This window comes from Zonotrichia albicollis, chromosome Z, assembly GCF_047830755.1.
Source record: "Zonotrichia albicollis isolate bZonAlb1 chromosome Z, bZonAlb1.hap1, whole genome shotgun sequence".
Lineage (NCBI taxonomy): Eukaryota > Metazoa > Chordata > Aves > Passeriformes > Passerellidae > Zonotrichia > Zonotrichia albicollis.
The window spans coordinates 54,826,461-54,851,861 of NC_133860.1; the positions used below are offsets into that span (position 1 = coordinate 54,826,461).

Consider the following 25,401-nt stretch of genomic DNA (forward strand, 5'->3'; position numbering starts at 1 on the left):
AGTAGTGGGGGTGGGAAGGAGGGTGGGAAGGTGGTGTAAGATTCTTGAATGTGAAATTTTAGCCTTGGGGGAGTTTTCACAAGCAAGTAATAAACAGCTCAGAAAGGCTGTTTTAGTGAAAACAGAACTGGATTTAACTAGCACAGGGCAAATGCTCTGCTATACAAACCCACGTCTGAACTGGATGTATTTCTAAAATGGGGGGTTAGAATGTCAGCTTTTGCAGCACGAGCCAAACCTGAGGGGTAAAATAGTTTTCTGTTGGACACTGCTGCCCTCCAGTGACAACACAGAAGATGCAACTGGGGAAGAGAGCTTTTGCTGCAAAAGGTTTCTTTGCTCTCAAGATAAGTGATCTTCTGATCATTGAACTATGACAGAATTTAATGAGACTGAAATCTAAATTAACCTTTGCCTTAAAATATCGCTTGATTAAACAAAGTATTTGAATGTAAATAAATACATATTTCTGCAAATAAAATGTGTAATGCAATACAATTACAATCAGCAATACTTCTGTATGTCAGTAAAACTGTGCATGACAAGCATTTCAGAAAAGCTGAAAGCAAGAAAGCTATATTACATGACAATTAGTTAAATAACAAATGGATGTAATTTAGGTATGAAACTTCTTATAGACGTGACAGTGTTTACACTACCAGGGACTTTCACAATAAACATTTTCAGACATTTCCACAAATGTATCATTATCATAATGTATCATAAATATGTATCATTGCTTTCATTCCACAAATTGCCCAGCATTTCAGTGCGAATAAGAGACTGCTTTAATGTTTGCTAAAAATTAACCTGTATTTTTTTACAAGAAGTGTGTTATATGATAGACAAGTTGTTTGATAGTCCTTAATATTGTAGTTCCAAATTTTCAACATTTTGTGACTTATTTTCTCTTTATTTTGCTTATAGATTTGTATTCTGATGGGACCTTGTCCGTATTGCAAAAAAATTGTGAAAATCATAGCCTTTGATGCAGTTTCTTGATGCAAGATCTTAAACCTATGTTTCACCAGGAAACAAGTGTGTTCCTTATGGGGAACATGATCAGAGCACAAACCCAGGCCTTGCAGATCAGTCAGTCATGAGGACACACATTTTTTTGATTTTGAAAACTTGTCTTCTGTAGCTAGATTCAGTAAAATTCTCTTCTGAATCAGATTAATATTTAAAAAAAAACATGCTTATGCACTTTTTATCTTTCAGTTTTCCAACAGCTTTTGGATTCTTATGCACTTGTGCTCTGACGAGCACAACGCATTCCTTTTTTTTTTTTGGTTACCCCAGAATTACAACACTTCAGATGAATGCAGCAAACTATTTCTTCTGTCATTAGTAAACCCTTTAGTTCTGCAATGAACCTGGCAGAACAGTGTGCTATACTAAACAGCTGTCTAACTGATAATCTCTGGGACACATAAGTGCACTCCTCTAGGTTCTTGCACTGCACTTTTCTACAACACCAAAAAGTTGTGATCTGAAAAGAAGTAGCGACAAAAACACACTACCTGAAATATCCCTACCTGAATTTCCCTACCAGAAATATCTCAGAGGAAGTGTCTACCACCTAAGCTGCTTTTTACTAACATGGCAAAGAAACTATCATGGTTATCTGAGAAAATTTTCTGCGACACTCTGGAAATGTCAGGAGACAAAGTCCTTGCATTGCTAAACAGAAGGGATGGATGTTTGCAAAAAACCAGCTATGGGTGAAAGAAAATCAGAAAGTATGAATGAAAGGGTGTGGAAAGCATGGAAAGAGGATAGTGAGTATGGGATGGACAGACAAGTAGAGACACAGGACAAAGAAAAAGATCATTTCCCATTCTTATATGAAAATAAGAATGAGAAAACTTCAGAACTTGGGAGAAAAACAGAGTCTTTTTCCATATGCTGTGCAAACAGTCTTTTAATCTTCAAATATTTGCTTATTTTTTTTCAATAAGTTACTTTCCTTAAAAAGAAAATATTTTAAATTATTGATTAAGTACTCCCTTGCCGGAATCCTAAATCTCAAATTTAAGGTAAAAGTAAGGAAAAGATGGAATTTAACAAAATATTATGACTTAACAAAATATTTCTAGAACTCGTCTTTAAAGGAAAAGATTAAGATTAAACCTTCTTATACATCTTTCATTTAAAAATATAAGCATGTCCATGCTTCACTGGTTTTAAGGCTCCACATCTGCCTTCAAATGTATTCTTTGGAAGTAAAATTTTACTACTTTTATTCAACAAAATCCTATCAGTAACTAATCACAAAAGATGTTTCAGACTTTAAAGTACCTATTTTTTTCTTCCACTTTAAGTGTCATATTTATTTTGAACCTTGATTTGTCATCATGTTTTCTGGGTAAGCAACTACACACAGGCTGCATGACTTCCACGCACCCTAGTACCTCATTATTTGTAAATACACTGAGAGAGAAAAAAAAGAGAGATGAAAAGACACAAGACTTTCTTTAGCAGGAAAAGTCTCCAAAACTATCCATTATGCACATAAAATGATCTGTGTATCTTCTCCATGTAAGGACAGATTTTACGTCCATCACAGCACTTTGATGTTACAATTATTCACGTTTTTTTCAAAAAGCACAGCTATTCCGTGAGAACTGTAATGCTCAAATGGTCCATTGATTCTATAGAAAAGACACTATTGCTCCTTATGACCACCTTGCAATGTAAATTTTTCATGTAAATCTTGAGAGAAATTAATTCTGAGGCACTTCTATACTCAAAAGTTGATACACATTCTCAGGTAAATACAGAATGGGATACAAAGGGGAGACCCCTAAAAAGTTCTGTGCCAGGAATGAGAAAAGGACAAGGCTCAGGTTTTGGTCTTCATATTGCTGTTTATTTTTCTCTTATCAAAAGTTCAGCACACCGTATACATGCCAGACTTAGCACACAAAGAGAAGGCACCAAAAGTCACAAGACACACTGGTTCAAGGTCTTTTAAAGCTATTTAATCCAATTAATTCTTAGAACTTATTTTATTTCTACCTTTCTACCAATAACTATTTGTTTGTCCACACAACATCTGTATTGTGGTTCTTCCCAACCAATCACTCTGTGCTACCAACACTGCAGAAAATGGAGCAGATGAAGAACAAGAGGGAGATCAGACAACGTCCAAAATTAAATTCCCCATCCTGTCTTCTATTTACCTCCAAACTGAAAACCCAAAGCTCTTAAGTTTTTCACCCTGTGATAAACTACACTACTATCTATTTCACACACTCATAGATTCTGATTCATCTCAAAGTCTTGGGAGCTTTCTCTATAGATGAAGGTTAAAAGCAGTGTTCTCCTGGGGATCAGGACTTCCCAGGACAGGCAGAGAAACATTCCCTGTGCCCTGGCTTCCAACATCTGGAGACCTGGTTGTCACCAACCCTGAAAGAATTTAAAAAACAAGTAGATGTGGCACTTACACACAGTTTAGTGACGCCACTGCTGGGTTAATTGTTGGACTGATGACCTTTAGGATCTTTTCCAACCTCAATGATTCTGAGATTCTATATGCAAAGTAGCCCACAACATTTTGCAATGAAGTACTAAAAATTCTTTGTTTTTCAAAAGTAAAAGTGATTGCCAGTACATGTTTAGCAAGACACAGCCTTGGATATAGAGCAGATGTACACTGAGAAAAAAACATGTCAAGATGACTGATGTCACCCTTATCTTTTATGAAAACCACTACAGAAAGGCTTCTGTGATCCAGGATTTTAATTGTTTTAAGGGAAAGGCAGAAGTCATTGTTTCACATGCATGTATACATGCAGCACATATAGATATATGTGTGCATGTTAGTATATATACAAAAAAGAAGAAAGAGCATATATTCTAATGTTTACGTGTATACAGGTAGGTGTACGTATATACCTCCCTACAAGTGATTTTCCAGAATTGGAACACTGCTATACAAACCAAGTTTACTACTCACTGCTTAGCCTTACACTATCACTTGTGTTTGGTCACTTCTGACGACTTGGAAACAAATGTGGGAAAAGCATATGTACTCTTGTGCATTTCCAGAATATCTTAGTAGAATTTACTTCATGTATACAGCTTTTGTTCAGATTCCCACCAGTTTGATCAAGTATAATGAGTAAGAACAGCAAGAGTTGGCAAGGGCTGTGTATGGTTCAGCTAGGATTCTTGTGGTCCAGAACTCAGTTTTCTAATGGAAAAGTTTAATATTACAGCTCTGATAGTGCCAGAACAATGTTTTCAGTTTAGCATAAACACTAGCAGAAGTATTTTGGAAAATATCAACTACTTCACAAAGTGGTACTATAATTCACAGTTTGGGGTTTAGATTAATCTAAAACATTTCACTCAATAAATAGCTTCTATTTTTATTTTCATCACTTACACACATAGCTTCATACAGTACCATCTGCTCTCACAGACCTGGTTTTAGTTAGACATTTTTCACAGATAATTTGCTTCCTTATTTTATCTTAGAATGTTCATCTATTCAGAATATAAATTTTAAGTGAATTTGTTTTGTGGAACCATTGCAAATCTCAGGCACTTTAACTTACTCAACTGATAAAGAGAACTTTGATAAATTTACTGCAAAATTCCTCAAGATTTTCTAATCCAACTACAGCTATCTCTCTAAAAATATGTTTGTGACATGAAAAGAACAATACCCTAAAAGCTACAAAGAGGAAACACTCCACAGGAATGGATACAGACTGAAGTAGAAAGCTACTTTCAAACATGAGGCAGTCAACATTGTGTACTAAATATAGTCCCTGTCTTTTTTCCTGTATCTTACATTTTGTCATTGATCATAAGGAATGCATGAGGTTTTTTTCCATTTTTTAAGGACAACATCCTTGATTCTGTCTTTGCTTCCTATTTTTAAGTAAGATTTTTTTAAAATACCTTTTTCAAAATGAAAACAATAGCAAGTTCTTAGAAAATCTGTGATTATTGGCAGAAAGTAACAGAAAAGTTTAAACTACCAGGTGTGTGGTTTTTGTTGCAGTAAGACCAGCTTTTGTTGTTGAATGCCTAATTTTCCTTGGTTTATACCACTAGCTGGTGAAGTAGACTTCCCTGCTGACTATGTCAGTAAAGATATAGCCCCCAATGTAAGATTATAGTTTCTGATTATACATTGAGAACATCAGGTGTTAAATATGGCTAAATGTTTTAGTTTCAACAATAACTTTTAATTAGTGGAAGCAATAAAGGAAGCAAAACCACATTTTAATTCTTACTGCTTTTGTGGCTGGTGAAGAACAGCTTACAAAAATAGAAGGGAAAAATACCTGAAGAGGAAATAAAATATGATGTCTTGAGTTCTAAAAGAAAGGAAATTGGGTTTTGAAAAGGGCATTTTGACAGTGACACACCCCTCATCCCCATCCCATTCTTCCAGGGCTTATTGTTCTGCTTCAGAAAGCAGCACACATTCTTGCTTTAGCTCCAAATTCAATCATTAGTGAAGTCACATGTGAGCTTGCAAGAACAGGACTTGGTCTTACCCAATGGACTCGGTCTTGGAGATCTTTTCTAACTTGCATGATTCTGTGATTCCATGGTAACATCTAAATGGGCCAATTTTACCTGATGCAGCTTTTAATTTTTATTTTGGGGCATTTTTTGTCTTTGATATACATCCCCCTAAGTATTTTTTGCTTGATGCCAAGAGTCTTACATGACCACATTTGCAAGAGGCTTGTTATTTTGGGCTACTTATCTCCTTTTCTTTCTTACTTGACCAATATCACATCTTGGTGGTTAGGGACAGCATGGCTAATGCATCTCTGTAAAGAAGTACAGCCAATTTACAGCACAGCATCTTCACAGTACAATACAGCATCTTTGTAAAGAAGTACAGAAGATTTATTTGAGAATCACAGTAAGAGACATCTCTCAGCTCAAAGCCAATGACTGTTCATTGAGGCTAAAAATTTGGAGGCAGCCAGATACCAGTGTTTAGTTGCATCACTCTTGCATGCAACTGGCTGCAGAAGTTGGTGAACAACAACAACATTAAGCTGACAGGTAACAGATGTTGTGCTGGACTGCTGTCTGTATGTACTGATAAGAAAATACACTGAAGGAAAATGGCTATTGAAGCACATTTTATTATTCAGTAATTTTTAATACAGGAAAGGTGTCAGTTTCAAACCTATATATAGAAACTTACAGTAAATGATCAGTTGTTTCAAGGAGAGACAAAGCTGCACTAAATCCAGTTTTAGTTGTATAAAATTTTAAAAACCTTTTCATAATTTAGAATTATTTATAGTATATACAGACTTTTATTGAGAGATAAACACACAATGGGTACAATTTCCTCATACTAGTTTAAAAACAGATTCACATTTTACATACTTCCTTTTACATTCAGTGGGAAACTTCCATAGCTTGGTTTTATTTGTTACTCAGCCACTTCATGATTAATTTTGTATTAGTCCAGCTATCTGAAGCTGTAACTCAAGGAAGAGAATTGCAGAGAAAGGACTTCTTTGTACAGACTCAGTAACACTTTACATATTGAGTCACATTTTCTTTTACAGGAAGTTTCCTCAAAATAAGGAATAGTTTTAAAAAATTAATAATGACAAATATTGGTATTACTAGTCCCAAGAAGACCAATAAGAAAGGATTAGGACTGATAGTAATACAGTAGAAGATAAATAATAAAATAACTGGCACTCTAAAAAGCTTCTCTAATCCATAAGTAGCCCAGACAGCATTAAAGAATTACACACTATATCAAGTCTGGTAGAGGTAGTGGTAAAGGCAACTGGAACTGTACATGAGATATTAGTCCATTTTTACAATTCTCTAACACAACTAGAAACATCTTGAAAATAGGTTTCTTTATAATATAATGAAGTACCAAGAATGTATTATTCTCTTTGGTTTACAAATCGGGGATTGTTGACTGTAGTATTTTTTACCTAAAATGCTACCCTACCATTGCTGAATAACAGTTGATAGGGGAAAAAATAGAAAACCTCTTTAAAAGGATATATATTTGGACTGCCTGCACTAGCACAGAACTTACTACTTTATTTGGAGATCTGCATGTATACACAGCAGAACGATGTTCCTTAAAGGAGTGGCCTATAGATATTTTCCTTAAACTACATTTTAGCATCTTATACAGATTTATAACTGTAATTTTTTTTCCTAACAGAGGTTTTTCTAGTCAATACAAAAGTAGTTACACAGAAAAATACTTAAGATATATAAGGCCATAACAGAACTTAGAAGCTGAAGTTTGTCTTATTAAGCCAGTAATATATGCTAAACAGGCACAAAGTAGTTACAAGAACTTACGTGATCAAAACATTTTTTGAGTGTGTCATAGGAATTATTGCCTCAGAAATGTGTAATAAATTACAATTTAAAAGGGTCAAAAATACAGGATCAAATAATGTTTCCATGTCAACTGAATAAAATAATTTATTTACAGATCATGAGGAAAAACATAAAAGACTTTTCTTTTTCAAATAAATACATGTCTTAAGGGAACCGACTTTCACTGACTAAAAAAATAAATTTGTGTGACTAAACAAACAGTTCTTATGTACTAAACAAAACCATAAAAACATTCAAAGGACAATAGTGCAACCATGTCAGAGCATAAAGCTGATGTTTGTTATTTTACCTTTTAGGCTGAAGACAAGGTAACCTTTTAAAGTGAAACAACAGAAAAAATTATGCATTCATTATTTCCACATATAAATACATTCTTTAATTTCTAGATTTAAACAGTCCAAGTTCTTTTGCTTTAACATAAATTCAACACAGTATTATGTGAACATTTAAAATATGATGGAACTGACCATGACAGGACTTCTAAAATGAGTTCCAACTGAGCTATAGATATATCCCCATTTAATAGTGCATTTTCAGTCCTCTAGACGTTGATCATAAATTTACTCCAAGGTAAAACTTTGTTAACAGCTAACAACCTTCAACCCTGAATCTTATTTAGAAAACAACACTGTTGCAAATTAAAGTTGCTTTACATGAAACAAAAAAATTACAGAACTTAATAAATTGATGCAGGCTACATAATTTGACTAAATAACATAAGGTAGATTTTGGTTATTAAAATAAATGAGAAACAAAAGTACTGAAAACATCAGCGGCCTGCAGAGAGGGAAAAACTGGTATGGAGGCAAGTCCCTGAACTTACATCCTTCAACCAGCCTCTCTACAAACATGGATACTCTCATGGCACCCTCTGTATGATAAAAATATTAGATATGAAAGCAATTATTATACATGCACGTACGCTGCTAATTCTGGGATGTGAAACCCAGAGACATTTTGCAAGAGATACTCCTGATGTTGTGACACAGGTGGAGAGAAGGCCAAGGGACAGCTACAGATACTGAAAGGGAAATCACCAAGATTATAGTCAAATTCTACATAGGGGGGGAAAACTGTTAGAAATTTGTAGTCATTTGGGGAACTGAAGTTGGACAAGAAGGGAAATGTTTATACAGAAAAGGAGGACAAGTATGAGAACATCTTGCCCAGAACGATAGTAGTATACCTCTGTCCTGGAGCATTTTCACAGGCAGGCTATCCAACCCCACAGATAACCAAATCTAGGACTAGCCAAAGTCCATCTCTGCTTGAGTCCTTGGAAGGCTGGACAAAACCACCTCCAGAAATCCTGCCTGCAAATCACTTTATGTGATTCTCTGCGTCCAGCCAAAACACTTTGCTCATGCAGGTCTGTCAATAATGCTTAAGCAAACATTGCACCTCATTTACTGGAGGCCAAAACCACGGAACTGGTCACACACAGTAGCTCAGGACACACACTTAGAACACTGATCCCCAGTCCAGGCTCTCCAAGCTAACAACACCGAATGAGAAACATTTTTGGAACATAAGTAACAATTTATAATCTTGATCTTACCCCGAGAAAATGCAAATGCCTACATGCTGAAGGCTCACACTTCACAAACCAAGGACTATATAACCTTCCTATCTTTTCCCTACTGCAAACACTTCCCAAATTAATTTTCCTTCCATTTCATTCATATGGACAAAAGGAAGGGTTCACACAAACAACACAGAAAAGGCCCTCACCAAAACAGTCAGTTACATTTGGCTTTTCTGCTCAAAGAAGCTAACTGAAGCTGTATATTTCTTTATTAATATAGGGTTAACAGTAAACAATATGTATGTGATTAGGCATATTCCTGATACACTTGAGCGTTCTGCATTCTCTGCCACATGCTTCAGATACGTCTCAGAACTACAGTGAGGCAGGCATCCGGTACTGCTGTGTGGGAAGACACTACAACCCTGAAATCTCCTGCATCGAATTAGGTAGCATGTGAAGATTCTCCTAGTACTTCAAAAAACCCTCACCAAACATGTTTTGTCTTCTAGGTCTGAACTATTATACAGTGAAATAAAATGTCTTATTCATTCTGGCATTAGATTTCTCTCTCTTGGTGAAAAAATTTCTGATAATTACCCAAGGATTAGCTGCTCTGATTACATATTTGAAAGGATGCCTAAAACAAATTCTTTTCCTAGTTAAAACCTTTTTATTATTTCTAAATTATGAACCTTCCTGTTTATCAGATCTCTATGTTTTATACAAGAGATAACACAGTACAGGCCATACAGTGCTGATAAAACGCAGCAAACAGCTGCTAGTCATATGGTTTTTCCATCAATTGATAAAACTTTACCCAGGTTTGATTTACTTAATAGGCTTCAGCTTGGAGATGTTTTATTAATGGAAACAGAAGAGACAACAGTTTTCTGGCTCTGAAAGGTCCTATCCTATTTTGATCAAAATCAGTGAAAGTTAAGAAGAACTGGATTTTGACCGCTAACTGTAGAAATGCCCATGAATTTTTACTACATTATGGAACTCTCGGGAACTATTTTAAGCAAAATTCAGTTTAGAGATGATGACACCTAAAGCTACCACCCTCTGGTAAGTTTCTCAGAACTTTTCTAAAATCAGTTGAAAGAACTCTCATTAAAGTGATTGCTGTTCATTCCAGGGTTCTCTTTTACAGAAAAATTTATACAAATGCTTGTGCATGTGCAGCAATTCTTTCACCTACTGATTTAAAACTTATAAAAATGTATTAAAATATATATTAAATCAGACTCCTACATACTATTACAATCTTTCAGTTAGTGACTGAATAGAAGATATTTGAAAAAGCAAAGGAAAAATTACAACTTGTACCAGTTTGTAGTAACAATAAGGATCTAACTTAAATAGGCAGAGAGATATTGGATCATAACTCATTTCGGCGATCCTACATATCACAGGTGTTACATTCTCTCTGGAATTTTGGACTGTAATAGTCCAGACAAATGCTTTTTTCACCTCTTAGCTCTGTAGGATCAGTTATAAAGTCTATTTCTCACTTCTGAATCAAACCCCAACACTCGAAATAAAATACATTCTAACTAGTCAACTTTTGAGGAACTACAACAGAATACCATGCACCTGCCACTGTCTTCTCCTGATAAAGATCATTCTGCTTCCCCTAAAATGAGGGATTACTTGGACCTAGGCAACCCTTAATAGTTTGGAGTTTTCTTAAGAAATGTTTAATCAACATATATTTAAGGCTGTCAAAAACTAGATAAGCAGACTCGATCAAAAAGAGATTATATTCACTAAAGCTCTAATTTTTTCTTTACCTGTGAGTGATATTGGATATTACTACGTTCTATATATAAGAAATACAAATGCCATAAAGAAACATGCATGTAGAGACAATAATATATATTACAATATTGTATGCAGTGACTACTGTAGCATTGATTCTGAGCTCCTTGCACTGAATAATATTACTTTAAAAAACTGAAAAAAGAGACTATGGGGTGAAGCAATTCCACAAATTTGAATGAGTAGAAAGTACAGTCTGGATTTTGAAGATTATGTGTAACTTCTAAATATACAATGTATAAATCCATAATAAAAGGGAAACACTACTAAAATATTTTGGTTTAGTTGTTAACTTGGGTTTTTTTTAAATATACAAGATATTTAGTTAAGGAAAATTATCTATCATTTAAATATTACAACAGTTTTTTGTGAGTGCTGACTTTTTGACAGGTGTCCCAGCCAGGCTGGTTACTGATCTTGTATCATCTTGATTATCACTTCGTTTTCGCACCTCACTGTAAAAAACAAAACCAAAAATTTGCACTCAATTAACACATTTCTATTCATGTTCATTCTTCTATTTTTACCACAATATGCTGCAGAGTTCATCACCATCTATTGTACGGCTAATACACTGTAAATTAGCACAGAATTAACGTGTCTCACAAGTTTCCAATTTGATAATCATATTGACATTTCTATTCAATTCATAGTGATAAAAATATGATTTTTTTTATTATCTAGTAACTCCCCATGTTCTGATTTATCTTCCATTTTCTTTTGAGAAGTTTTTATTTGATTCTGTATGTTACCATAAAAAAGAGAATGTTTATAGCTCTAAGTACAAAACCAAATAACTTCAGTTTCAAGTACGAATTTACTTTCATAGAATAAATGCATGCTGTTGGATGCCTTTTAGAAATGCAGACTTAAAAGCTGTGCAAATATGATTGATTATGGGTTACAGAACACTTTCTTGGAACCATAACTTCTTTCTTACAGGTCTTTCAAAATTATACTTTAACCAAAAATGGCTTGAAAAGTTAGTAGAATTGTAGTATTTGGATTACACACTATTATAGAAATACCAGGGCGCTAAATGTACATAAACAGAATTTCTATCTGTAAATAATTTAGAGAAGGGGATATCAAAGAAAATATATGCAATCAGAATGGTCATAAAACAATAAATATTAATATGTGTAAAAGAATGAAAAAATAATTACACATAGAATTATTACATTTCAAAATAAATTATGGAAGTATCAAGAAAACAAATCCATGTACAATTAAAATTACAATTCACTCAGCAAACAGGTCTTAAAATTGTGGGCTCTGTAACTGTGTCCTGGCTTAAATATTAATTATTGAGAGAGCTTTGTAACATTTTCAAGCAAAAATGGTATTTCATTAAACTGAGAATACATCCCATCTTGCATTTATCTATAATGATTTAACAGAGTATTATTTTAAAATTTTTTTAGCATTGGTACAATTTTAAAACAATACGTGTACCTTTCCATGTGCATTCACATAAAATGTCCTCTTCATAAAATATACTCAGATGCGTTTAGGTGAAAATAAAACATAGTTACTTACCGAGCAAGATGAAGAACTGCTTCTACAATATTAGATCCATCTTTAGCACTTGTTTCACAGAATAGTGCATTGTAAGTCTGTGAGTAAAAATAAAATGTTAAGCTAACTGATCTGAGATGACTCCCATGTGAATGGGTACATTTAATTACAAATTGTTTCCTGAATAACACAAAGAATGACAGTACATTTAAATGAACACGATTTCTGCTAGTGTACTTCATTGTCGAACACATTCTCTTTAGTATTGTGAAATAAAACAGTAATTGTTTTTTAATTACTTCTGGTTTATAATTGTTATATTCTGAATTAATAAACTGAAAAAAAGCCATATTATAAACTTAATGCTCAAACTCAATCTTCTTGTCTACAAGACTATAAAATAGAAAGTGGCCAGGACAGGTTACCATTCCACAGGTAACAGACATGGTATCTATCCCAGTATAATCAATCACTTGTGCAAGCACTCATCCATTCAAGACCCTTAAGACTCCTCCTATTCTACAAAATACAGGATTTGTGCATTGCTTTCCCCCACATAAATACATGCAAAAAAAACTTGTTCACACTTCCATTTACAGCAGAGAATTTTTCTTTTCTTTCTGCACACAGGGCACGAATACAAGAGTCTCTTGAAGATGAAAACACTCCACAAAAAATCTGGACAGACACAAATCAGTCAATAGTGTGCCTCATATTTGAACTATTGAACAACCTCTATTTGGCAGCAGAAAAACTCAGTCGTCTGTCCATCCACCTTTTTATGAGAAAGACTGAGAAGTCTTTCAGAGCCAATAATGAACTTCAGCTTAGCAGACACTGAGATGTGATTTAACCCAGCAAACACCATCAAAACACAATAGTTTAATGCTAAGTGTCCATGAATCCTCATTACTTGACTTGGACAAATGAGCATAAAATTACCTTTGTTTACTAGTTTCTCACATGGTTTTCAGATAAAAATTCCTAAGACCATTTTATACTAATGAGGTGCACTTGGACCTTACCATAGCCAGCTTTTCTCCATAGTTTATAGGCACACACTTTTGCCCTTGTTCTGTAATATCTTGACGGAGATCTGCCTTGTTTCCGACCATCATAATTGGAATATTCTCATGAGTCGCATCCTGTAAGGAATTGCATCCTGTTATTGCTAGAACATTCACAATACAAAGAAATGGCCAACATCATCATGTCACATCAATTTCCTTTCCTATCCGCAGCAGAAGAGGAAAACCCCTTGCACTACATGCAAATTCATATTCAAATAAAAAACCAAGAAGCACAAATAGAAAGAATTCCTGAAAATTTCACTGAAGCTATAGCTATTTTATATATCTAATATATTGGTTTAAAATACAAAGACTCCAAGGACTATTCAAGCCATCCAGAAGAAGGTATCTGAAATATGCTGTCACATTCATTTTAAAAAGGAAGTGAATGGGAAGAGTGTCATTGCACAACATCCTTTAACAGACAAAGATGTATCAGATTGAATTCTAACTGAGTATATCAGGATACATTTCAGACTTCTACGTAGCTTTTATTTCTATGACAGCCTCCAGTCTGGATAATTACAATTTACATCTAATATAATTTTATAAATAAAAAAACCCAATAATGTAGTGAAACATAGTTTCTAAGTTCTAACATATGTAAGGGTCTTACCTCAATCATATCCACCCATTCTCTCACATTAATAAAGCTTTTTTCACATGTTACATCATATAGCAGTAAGACACCATCTGCTCTTCTGAAGTATGATTTAGCAATACTTCTAAATCTTTCAGAAAAAAAGAAAATATTTGCATAAGGCCACATTATCAAATAATAGTTCAGTTTAATATCACTAAGATATTAGGTTTTTTCCAACCTTAATGGTTCTATGATTCAATGATTGACCTATACGTAACTTCCTAAATTGATTGCTCACTTTACTTCTTTGAAAAAGATAGAAATCCAATAAAATTATTTGAGGACTTCATGATCAATTACAGCCATCTTTGTCATGAACTTTCAATCTACAATCTTTCAATATACAATCTCCTCAACCAAGTATAGTAAATAGGTATTTACAACAAGTATTAAAATATTCTTCACAAATTCATTACACGAGAAGAACGCTGATTGGATTCCTACATACATACAGCCAACACAAATCTTGGTCAATGAACATCTTAAACTGACTTCCACAGCACTAGATTAACCTCTTAAAAAGCCCTAAAAGGTGTTGGTAAATAAGTAATGGCTCTCAAGTAAAGATGTCATAGGATTTTGAAGAAACTTTACACAATATTTTGAAGAATCATGGATATAAACTCAGCAATATACAAAGATAATTTTAGCAAAATTCCAAATTCTTTGGAAAGAAGTTTTTATATACTAAATACAATGCAAATCAGGACCACGATTTTCATGGAAAGAATAGGAGATGGGGAGGAAAGGAAGGGAATCTCTAAGAAAAAGTGTTTAAAAATACAGATGTAATAAAAACAAAAAAAGCTAAAGACTAAAAACAGAAGAAACCATATGCATCTGCTCCACCATGTAGTATTGCCAAGGAGGGACCCACAGATTTAGTTAATTAATCCTGCAGTGAACCTCAACTATTTCTCTTGACACCTCAAGCATCATCAAAGATAACACATAAGCATTCCAACTGTCTTGAGGTCTCAGCAGAGAAAAATTGCATCTGTTTACAGATACTTACATATGGATCATACAATTAATGTTTTTTTCCAGCTAGATGAAAAAAAGGCAAATGACTTTTACAAACAAAATAACTCAAATAAGGTAAAGTGCAGGGTATATCACTAACCTCTCCTGCCCAGCCGTATCCCACAGCTGTAACACTGTAGGTTCTCCATCAACAATTAGTCTTTTCATTTGAAAATCCACACCTGAAAAGAATCATGTTTATAGTCTAAAATAACCCATCAATAATCTTAAAGAAACCACAAATAAAAGGTAGGGGCTACATATAACAGTTTATCCAAAATTCGTATTTTTTAATAGGTTGTGAGATTTCAGTCAGTCATGCCCATACTTCTGAATTGCAATAATCCCCTGAATGTACTTGCATTTTCGGAGAAGAATTGATATAAATTGCAAGTCTGAACAACAAGCAAGAACTCTCGCTGCTTTATTTTGCTAAATAGTTTTATCGAAGAAGTGAAAATACACATAAAAACTTGATTTCAAATACCAAGGAACAAAATGATAAATTAGAACAAAAATCCTGACAAGAGGCAATAAAGCAAACATAAAAGTATGATTTGATTGGAAGACAAAATTCAGTCTTTGGAATCCTTAAGAATTAAGTTTGTTAGCTGACAAGAACACTAATATACAGAAGTCAGTCAGAAATCCTTCTGCTGTACTTAAAGCAAAGCTTCAATAACACTTTGAAGAAATTGCAACAAAAAATGGTAGGAAAGACATGAAAGGATAGTACGAAATACTACAGAAAGAATGAAGTGTTGAGAAAACAAGAAAGCAATGAAAAATGCAGAAAAGCTCATCCACACACTGGAAGCTCCTTACACAGACATTCCTTCTCCAGTGCTTTGTGTTATTCAGAAAGAGGCTTTATAAAGAAAAACCAAATTAGACCAGTACCCTATCTTCTACTACAAACAGCTGTTATTACTAAGCTTTAGTACTCAATTAGGTCTCACAGCCTGCATAAGAAACTCTTTGTGTATATCCCTAGCAAGGAATCACAAAGACAAGCTTTTCATCCTCTTCACTGCAAAATGACAATGAAGTTAATTTCAATATTTTAAGAAGAACACCAACTATACCTAGAGTTGCACTGGTATTGCCTTGAAATTCATTCTTGCAAAGTCTCATAAGAAAACTGGATTTTCCCACTGCTGCATCTCCAGCAAGAACAATCTTGTAAGCCTTCTCTGTACTGGGGTATTTTGGAGAGCATTCAGCTGCATCTGACTGAAAATAAAAGTAATCCCTCTGTAACAACTCATAAAAACCTACCCCTCAGTATCATTCTTTTCCATTTTTCCCCTGAAGAACTGGTTACCTGAGGGGTGAGAGCAGATATGTATTTCCTCGTTGAAGCAACTGAGCTGCTTCGACTCACTGGTCGTGAGGGCTTCCAGTCTAAAACTGCAGTGCTGTTAGCAGGACTGTATGCTTCTTCATCTCTGATCTCTGGAACCTGAAAGTATGAGTTAGTTCTCTGGTGAGAAAAGTATGTTTTTCCGAAAAGGCACAGCTAAGACTGAGTAAAACACTTTAAGAGTTTGGATTAAACAGAGATAAATGACCAGATACAGCTGTGCAAGTCTAATCAAAATACGGTGACAATTCTCTTCTCATAAATTTCTGTTTAGTATAATCTACATTTTGTCTTTTAATGTTTTTATGGTTTGGCATCCATTCTTTCAGTAGTCTAACAGAGCAAACTAATTTCTATAAGAAAATTTCAACTTATAACAAAGTCACAGTGAACAATTAGGACAATACTTAATTTCAAAGCTTATTTTGCAAATATTAAGAATTTCCCCAAAGACATTACTCTCTATGCTATTAATACTCAAGCTAAATCAAGTAGAGCACAGCTGTAATCAATATTATTCATAGCAAAGTCTCCACAGAGATTAATGTCTACTAAATGAACAGGTTAAAAAAAAAAAAAAAACATATTACACTGTGCTTGATATTAGTTTTACTTTGTAGTCCTCAGAAACTCTTTCGATGTTACCAGCAATAAAACAGACACAGTAATACCTTCTTAGATTTTTTTAATTCTCTAAGACTTTAGCCTGTAAACCGATGTGTGAACTAACAGTATTCTATCTCACATGTGCTTTTTTTCTCCACTGCTGCAGCATAGTGAGAGGAAGTGAATAGAAATCTATTTTATTTCTATCCCTTTTTTATCATTAGAAAATAAGTTCCTTTCTGCATACAGTTTGACAAACTTCAAAAATCGCATAAACTTAAAAGATGAAATTATTACCTGAAAACTTATCAAAAAATGTAAATTCAAAAAGATAACTACTTATTTATTCTCAAAATATCTTCACTAATTAATTTAAATATGTATGACCCAAATATTTACTTTTAATTGGCCTGTGGGCAAAGATCCATTTTATTTTATAAACAGGAAGTTAATTTTGTCTCCAATCAAAGGCTTTTCTCAGAGAAGAAGTAAATCTGGCACTTACATCTGTATCAGAAGCATCACCACCAAAGCCTTCTTGCATACACTGTGACCTTTGAAAAATCCTTTGATGCCTATATTCCACTTCTGAATCATATTCATTTGAATCTCTCAGGGTAGACAAACCACTGTCAAAACAACTCTCAGGTATGCTGTCAACTTCACAGTTTATCCTTTGCATCGGGTCACAAAGGGCTAAAGAATCATAATCTTCATCGACACAAGAAGAATGAGATGACCTAATAAGAAAATATTGGAGGGGGAAAAATAAATTATTCCATATTATAAATCCCAATAATAAATGCTCTTCCCAACAAAATCTGAGCCCTTCTGGAACAGTCAATTCTTAGAAATGCTAATGTTATGTTTAGGACATATGCCAATCCCTATCTTGCCTTTACAAAGAGTTTCTTTCTCAATCATATGTCTTGGGATGCTCAAATCAAATTATTTAATCTGTGTTGCTGATGATCACTTTCCAAGTGTCAGTAATTATGACTATCTAAAAGACACTCAGAAAGTGATGTACTATGAAGACATGAGAAAAAGAAAAATACATATGATGTTTTAGTGAATTTTGGCCTGCTCTAAGACATCAAACGACCTTGACATACTGTATCTCATTTAAATTAATACATTTGTTCACAGAGGCATGCATGTGCATGCCAATTAGAAACAGCTACAAACGCAGAAGATGGAGTAGCCAAGTTCAGCAGATCAGTAGTGGTGGAAGAATTCACTGAAAAATTTTCTTACAGTTTGATACACTATGCAAAACCTAAACTTTTACACAGAATTCCTCTCTTTTCCCTTTACCTTCCTTTAAAAGTATTTTTTTTCCTTCTGGATACTGTAAAATATAAAAATATTTTAATTAATGCAGCAATGACAGTATTGATTACAGAAACAAGATTTTATTTATGCAAATAAAAACACAGAAAAAGGAAGGTTAATAGAGTGAACCCTAAGAAAACCATTATCATAAAAAAGGTTACAATGGCTACAATCATTATCATGCTCCTTCAGCAAGACAGGGACAGGCATCAACGAAAGTGAGGCAGTAAAGGTCGCCAAGTCATAGTAGAGCAGAGAGGGTCTGGCTTAGCCCTGTTGGGAATGGATGTGATGCACAGACCTGCTAAACCAGACAAGGTCAGCATCAATCCTTGTAACAACAGCTGGCTCCCAGAGGGACTCCCCTGTGATGGCACAACACAGGAGAGTACACGGGGGAAAATCACCAAATTATGAAGCTGTTACTGAATCAAATTCTTCCCTGCACCTGGCCAAATGGGGATGACAGTGGCATCATTTTCCTATGCAGTAACATTCAGAATCATCTAATTTACACCCCTTCAGGCTAATGAATAATCACATGTATGCATGTGATCTTTGCTGTAGGATATCAAAGCATACATGGTCTTTGTATTCATGCACCTATTAGCCTATATCAAATCACTGAATTACTGAAGAAGAGTGCATGCTATAACAAAGTTAAGCTTGTCAGGCATTCCCTGAAATAAAGTTCTTAAGCAGGCACTTCTCAACTGCACTGAACTATGAATTCAATGCTGGCAATTTCATATATGCTTAAAACAAGTTAGACCAAGATGAATCTTACAGACAAAAATAAAAAAAACATACATTTTAAAACAGATTGCTTAAATCATGTCAGTATACAAACCAATATCTCTTAATGCTGGTCTGATGTCAGGAGACAAAGTACTGAAAACAAACAGGTTTTGGGACATTCACATCTCTTTCTGTCTTTTGATACTATCAAGTCACACATGTTATGACTAAACTTTATTCCTACCACATAACATATTCCTACCACACTTTCTTCTAAAGTGCCTTGTATTTCTCACTTTTGTGGAAATGCAAGGGTTGCACCATGTGGCATGTACTAATAAATATTCAAAAAGAACAACATAACCAAGCCTCCAGAGAGGTTTTAGTTACTCCCTCAGAAAATCACTGAATGCAGTATGTAGCTTAGAGTGGATGCCTCTAAAAATTTTCAGAGGGTCCAACATTAGGGAACTGGGTTTTTGTGCATTCAGAATCAGGAAAGCGCTTTTGACAAGCAAAACTTTATAGCCAGCAAACACATCTCACATGGAGACAACACAATAAGAAGGACACTGCTGAATGAATGGGGATATTGTAAGTGTGAAGTCAATTTAATTCCTATCCAAGATATTTTTCTTTCTGGCAGACTACTAAGACCTCTATTAGAGATCTCTCCATGGTTTGGAGTACCACTGAAAGAAAAAGAAGACAAAATAATCCATCAATTGATTAAGGACACACATTTTTGCTGATGGATCTGTTTAAAAAAACAAGTGTGAAAGCATAACATGACTGATAGCACTCAGGGTTGCCTCCAGTACCCACTGTCTTCAGGGAGTCTCTGAAATGATGAGGAAGTTCTGCTCAGTGATCTTTATCTAGTAAGTAGAAAACTAAGTACCTCTGACTAGCTAATTGCATTTAGATAACTTAGTGGTTTTGTACTCTTATCCCATAAATATTCAAGGGCAACCACTACTCTTGCATGTCAGTGTGAGATAAGGTGATTTGAAGAATCAGGCCCATATTTGTACTAATTATTATATGGGGAAAAAAGGCATACAAAACCAAAAATGTTTTATTTCTCAAGTACTGAGAAAGGCTAACAAAGGTCCTCAGAAGAGTTTTACAGTTTCTCGGAGACAAAGAGGCTGAGACTCAAACTAGAATCAAAAGAGGCCAAGATCAGACAAGAAGCTGTCTGATGTCTCCATAAGTTTATGGCTTCTACTGAAGAGGGTTATTCTGAGCTTTCTGAAGTCATTGAGAAGATTCCTATTGACTTTAGTATATTTTGGATCATCTGCTAAGGTCACATATTTGTTCTAAATCAGACAGAACCATTGTCTGTTACTTAACACTAATCTCGTCTTCTAAGACAAGCCATTCTCAAATTAACGAAAGCAAGCCAGGCTTACCTGTCATACCGCAGGTTTAAAGGAGAATGTTCACCATTAAATTTAGGACTGCTTCTAGAAATGGTACTTCCTGGTGAGGTATTTGCCAACCGCTGCAACAGATAGATAGTAAAGGCACTATAACTTTGATGAACACAGAGGATTATATCTAGATTTGTTCAGAAAAAAAAGTGCGCATCATCAAAATTACAAATTGGATGTATTTAATATGTTTATTTATATTTTTAAAATATATATACTTCACATATATATATATATTACCTCATACTTCATATATGACTGAGGGTCAGAAGGCTTATTACCTATAGCATTTAGGCTTCACCTCTGCCTTTATACTGAACATACTAGACATGTTCAACTACAAAAGGAAACAGAATTTCCAAGAGGATGATTTCATTGACTACCTGAAGACTCTGACCTCAAGACTATGAAATGCTAAGCTTTCAAAAGTGATATTTAGACCATGGCATGCTGACTACTGAAAAAAATACTGAAAAAAAAGGGGAACTGTCACTAGCTGAGCTAGTTTCAGGAGAGCTACCTCCTAGTTCCTAAGAGAGATCGTGAAGGAAAGGTCTCAACTAATAGCATGTGACAAAAGTATTTTGTAAATTCTGCTGTGCCTCCATTTATTCACTGGAAACAGTGTCTTCTATGTAAAATGCTCATTTATATTTCCACGCATGACAGTTGAAAATGGTATCCATTGTTGCATCTGTATCAACAAAAAGCAACACGCTCTGGTAGCTTGTATCAACAAAAAGCACTCATGTTCACTGGTATGGAATACTGCAAACAGGCAGTGAACTGACCCCTCTTTTCCTCCTTCCTCTCCAGTATTGTCTTTGTGGGCCCATTATTCTGATCCCATCCTTCTAAAAAAGCTATATGCTTTCCTCATGATGCCCAATTATTAGTTTTAAGAGCTTTAACAGGTTTCACAGGATAGCAAAATGACAGTGTAGAGTAGGTTTTTTATTACTTTAAAGCCTTCCTTTCTCTAGTTTGGAGGATTTCAAGTGACATTTGCTACAAGAGACTCCAATGCAGTTCTAAGAGCCCAAAATGGTCTGACTAAGGTCTCTATCAGTAGTCCATGCCATTCATATTCACACACAACACAAATATATTCCCTCTAGTGCAGGAGAAACTGTTGATTTATTCACCTCATAAAGTATCACAGAATATTTTTTAAAATAGTAATTTTCCAAAGCACTTGGAAAGCAGCTGTGCTCTAACAAAACTTCCAGTACTTAACAAAGTGTAAGTAAAATCTAACAGAACTACATAGGAGTATTCCCACAGTGAGTCCACTGAAAAAACCTCTATTTTCTCAGTATCCAGTGAGGTACCAGTTTAATTGTGCTGTGCTGATTCTTTCACCTTTTATGACAATGTAACAAAATCATAAATACATACCAGTGATCTGTTGTACTTGCTGAAACTGTTTTCCAGTGCACTTCTTAAACCATCGTTGCTGTCATGTAATTTTCTATTAGCTGATCTAACAAGGAAACACAGTTCAACTTGCAGAACTCAAGAAAACATGAAAAACCCTCCAAAAGAAAAATTTTCAAAATACTTCTAAAAAAACCCCTTTTCTTCTTTAGCTAATACTGAAGAGTTACATGAAACTGGAAACACACTGACAGATACTCAAACAAATCACTGTGAATTTTAGGCTTCAGAACCCATTTTCACTGGTACAGCATGGTCTCTGGTAGGTACTGTAGGAATGGTGATAAAAAAAAAAAAACAAAAGCGCCAAGAAAAACCCAAACAACCCACACAATAAAACAACTAGTCCAGCTATTTCTGTACAAAATGACTACCCTTTAAATATTGCTGAGGTGATTCTGAAGACAAATATCATTAATCTCCTTGAAAAAAGGATTTTTTTTTAAAATAAGGATATTAAATAAAGATATAAAAAATCTATTCATTGTGACCCTTCTTGTGCACCTATTGCATAATACTGCACACTCTCAGTACTTTCCAGACAACAATAAGACAGGGAGTTACTGGAGAAGCAAAGCCAATAGAAAAAGGATCCAGGCAATAATTTTTATTGGACAGACATGAACAGACTCAAATCACACATTCAGCTTAATAGAAAGAAACGAAAGTTAGTGGGGCTAAAAAAAGAAATGGAAAGAAAACAACTAGAGTGTTAGTGGGTCAGTACCACTGCAGAATTAATACCACAGTAACATTTATGACAGTTGAGAACAACACCTAATTTAGGCCATTTCAGAATTTTAACTTGAAACTCTTTCCCAAATTTCAATCCAATCTTTTGCATACTTATCTCAAATATGGTGGGACAAAGTGTGATAATAAAAACCCTGAATTTCTAAAAACTTACTGAAGTATTTCAATTTGTCTTTCCAGATTATCTCTGTCTTCAGTATACTCTCGAATAATTTCTAGATCCCTGGGGGAAAAACAAAAAACAAACACCAAACTTAAATAAACTTATGCTTAACAGGATAGTCTTACATTTTCACCATACTGCCTTTGGCAGAGTTTACATTTATGCTGAAACATGCTGAGAGCAGTTTTACACAAAGTTAGATAATTTGGTGACTTCATTAATCTCTGCAATTATAACTCAACAAAGACTGTGAATGAAAATGAAAGTTGTACAAAATAACCATGGGAACTGGTTTCCTTTTCCCTTCAAATATAATTTGTATTATCTGATGATAACAACACAATGAAACTGCCCTTTATGCTCCTTCAAAAGAGTAACTAGAAGTAGCTTCCATTCATTTTAGAAAAACAAATGGTTAAGATAGACATGGAAGGCTTCCAAAACTAAAATTTATACAAGTCCTCATGTGAGTGCAAGCCATGAAGAAAAAAAAAATTCTGATTCTGTACTGTTGTTTCATTCCAAATAAAGTCCCACTAAAATCAATGGATATTGTTGCAAGATTGAGAGAGTTTGCATCATAGCCAGAACTTGCTCTTTCAGAAATCTAACAAGAAATATGAGCAGCATTGATGACACGGTATCAAACATGTACCTACCCTTTAAGGCAAACTTAGAAATAACAGTTGCTAACTCCATACATAATAATTACATCAGAGAATAGATTCTGGTTAACTTACCTCTCAGTGTTCAAAGACTGATCTGCATACTCGCTTTTTAAGGTATCTAATTCACTCTGCAGGAAAGCTATATTTGTCTGCGCTTCTAAGAGATCTTTCTTAAGTCTCTGATTTTCCTTCAAAAAAGGAAGATATTAGATGTTAGCTGTCACAGTCACCTCCACAAAATGTTGATATATTATAATAGTAGAATAAAAACCATAGTTTTTAAAAAGAAAAGTAACACAAAAATGAAATACTATAAAATTTGGCATAGAGAGGGAAAGAAAATTAAAGAAGGCTAAATCAACAGAGAAGTCATTAAATTAATACGCGCGAACCTCTTAACTTTTTATTTTCCATTCAGTTACAAAAAAAATGGGACCACAGGATCTCAAACCATTTCTAAATGTCCTATATAGAATGTGTATATATTTAAACAGGTTCTTTTTCAATTTAATAGATCCACATACACTTATCCATGACTTCAAAGGTTTACTTTCTAGATTAACATTACTAAATGTAAAAAAAAAGCAAAAAAACTCAACAAAAATCAAAACCCAAATCTCCACAAGTATAGCAATCTGCAGACACTAAAACTGAGGCTAAATTAATATGTTAATAATAATAACATTGTCTTACCAGCAACATATCATGTATCCTTTTTTTCAGTTCAACTACATCTTCCCTGTGATTGACAGACTTGGATTGCTCCTCCAGCTTGAAGTATTAAAAAAATTCACAATTAATTTATTTGGTTGTTCTGCTTTTAAAAAACCCTTATGAAAATCACAATAAATAATTGTTAAAGTTTTACAGTTACTAAAGTTTTTAAAACTTAAGAGTTTTTCTGAATGTATTAGACAGCATTATTTCAAAAATCACTGGCTTTCTAGAAAATTGATATGTTTTTTTCACTCTTTCGGTATAAAATATTCATAACTAGTGACACAGAAGACTGTCGTTAAGATAGAAACAGAGAGAAACACTAACTTAAAAAAAAATTAAAAATTATTACTACCTCATCTATGTAGTACTTGGACAAGAAGCTCTCATGTTTCTTGTAAGAAATTTCAATTTCTGCAAATGTTCTTCTAAGTGCAATTAAATACAAAACCCAAAACATATATACACTTTACTTGCTATAATTCTGATAAAACTTATACAAAAACCAAGGTCAAAATAAAACCCAAATTACGAAATATTCCAAAACATCATTCCCATCTGAGATTTCATTTTACTCTATTACTAGAAATCAAATTACTATCTCAGATTGCAATTGAGTTCTAAAAGGCACTATACATAAAGTTGGGTACTAAAAGGCACTATATGTAAATTACAGTATCCGTGTTGCAAATTCCATCTTTATTTATAAATTACAAATACTTAGTGGCAATATTTTGGACTATTTCTAATGGGCCAAACATAAGACTAGGTAACTGCAATGTTAATAACCTGAAGGACCTAGAAAATTGTTAAGCTACAGAATTTAGGTAATAATTGCTGTTCCCTTTCCTAAGTATTTCAATAAATTACACAGCATGAATACAATAGCACAGAATGTCAACACAACCTAAAAATTATCTGCAGTTGCCATTTACTAATACAAATTAAATTAGAAACCTACAATTATGATTATCCATCTTAAGGGGAGCATTTAATGAGGTCAAGATCTCTTAAAATACTTAAAAAAACTCACCAGACTTCAACTCACTTACCTTTTTAAGTTTTTTTATTGTCACCTGAAGATCCCCAACTTCAGTGTCATACTGGCGCTTCAGCTCATTTAGTGCTTCTTCAGCCTTTTGCTTCTCCTGCAATATTTTCAATCTCATTAGAAGCTGAGACAGGTTTCAAATGTTTATCAAAAA

The 25,401-nt window shown here is 34.2% G+C and overlaps 1 protein-coding gene across 1 annotated transcript in view; it reads right to left on the bottom strand.

Moving 5' to 3' along the window:
* Nucleotides 1–2,738: 2,738 nt before the first annotated feature.
* Nucleotides 2,739–25,401, bottom strand: part of RASEF (RAS and EF-hand domain containing) — a 36,886-nt gene continuing 14,223 nt past the window's right edge. Inside the window, exons 4-17 of the mRNA XM_074532901.1 lie at nucleotides 25,249–25,344; nucleotides 24,173–24,250; nucleotides 23,552–23,667; nucleotides 22,803–22,871; nucleotides 21,857–21,941; nucleotides 20,438–20,529; nucleotides 17,452–17,686; nucleotides 16,302–16,439; nucleotides 16,063–16,210; nucleotides 15,078–15,159; nucleotides 13,928–14,042; nucleotides 13,267–13,386; nucleotides 12,263–12,339; nucleotides 2,739–11,178 (exon numbers count right to left, since the gene is read on the bottom strand). Of these exons, the coding sequence (XP_074389002.1) occupies nucleotides 11,070–11,178; nucleotides 12,263–12,339; nucleotides 13,267–13,386; nucleotides 13,928–14,042; nucleotides 15,078–15,159; nucleotides 16,063–16,210; nucleotides 16,302–16,439; nucleotides 17,452–17,686; nucleotides 20,438–20,529; nucleotides 21,857–21,941; nucleotides 22,803–22,871; nucleotides 23,552–23,667; nucleotides 24,173–24,250; nucleotides 25,249–25,344 (1,560 nt within the window). The 3' untranslated portion in view covers nucleotides 2,739–11,069. The remainder of the gene's footprint in view (nucleotides 11,179–12,262; nucleotides 12,340–13,266; nucleotides 13,387–13,927; nucleotides 14,043–15,077; nucleotides 15,160–16,062; nucleotides 16,211–16,301; nucleotides 16,440–17,451; nucleotides 17,687–20,437; nucleotides 20,530–21,856; nucleotides 21,942–22,802; nucleotides 22,872–23,551; nucleotides 23,668–24,172; nucleotides 24,251–25,248; nucleotides 25,345–25,401) is intronic.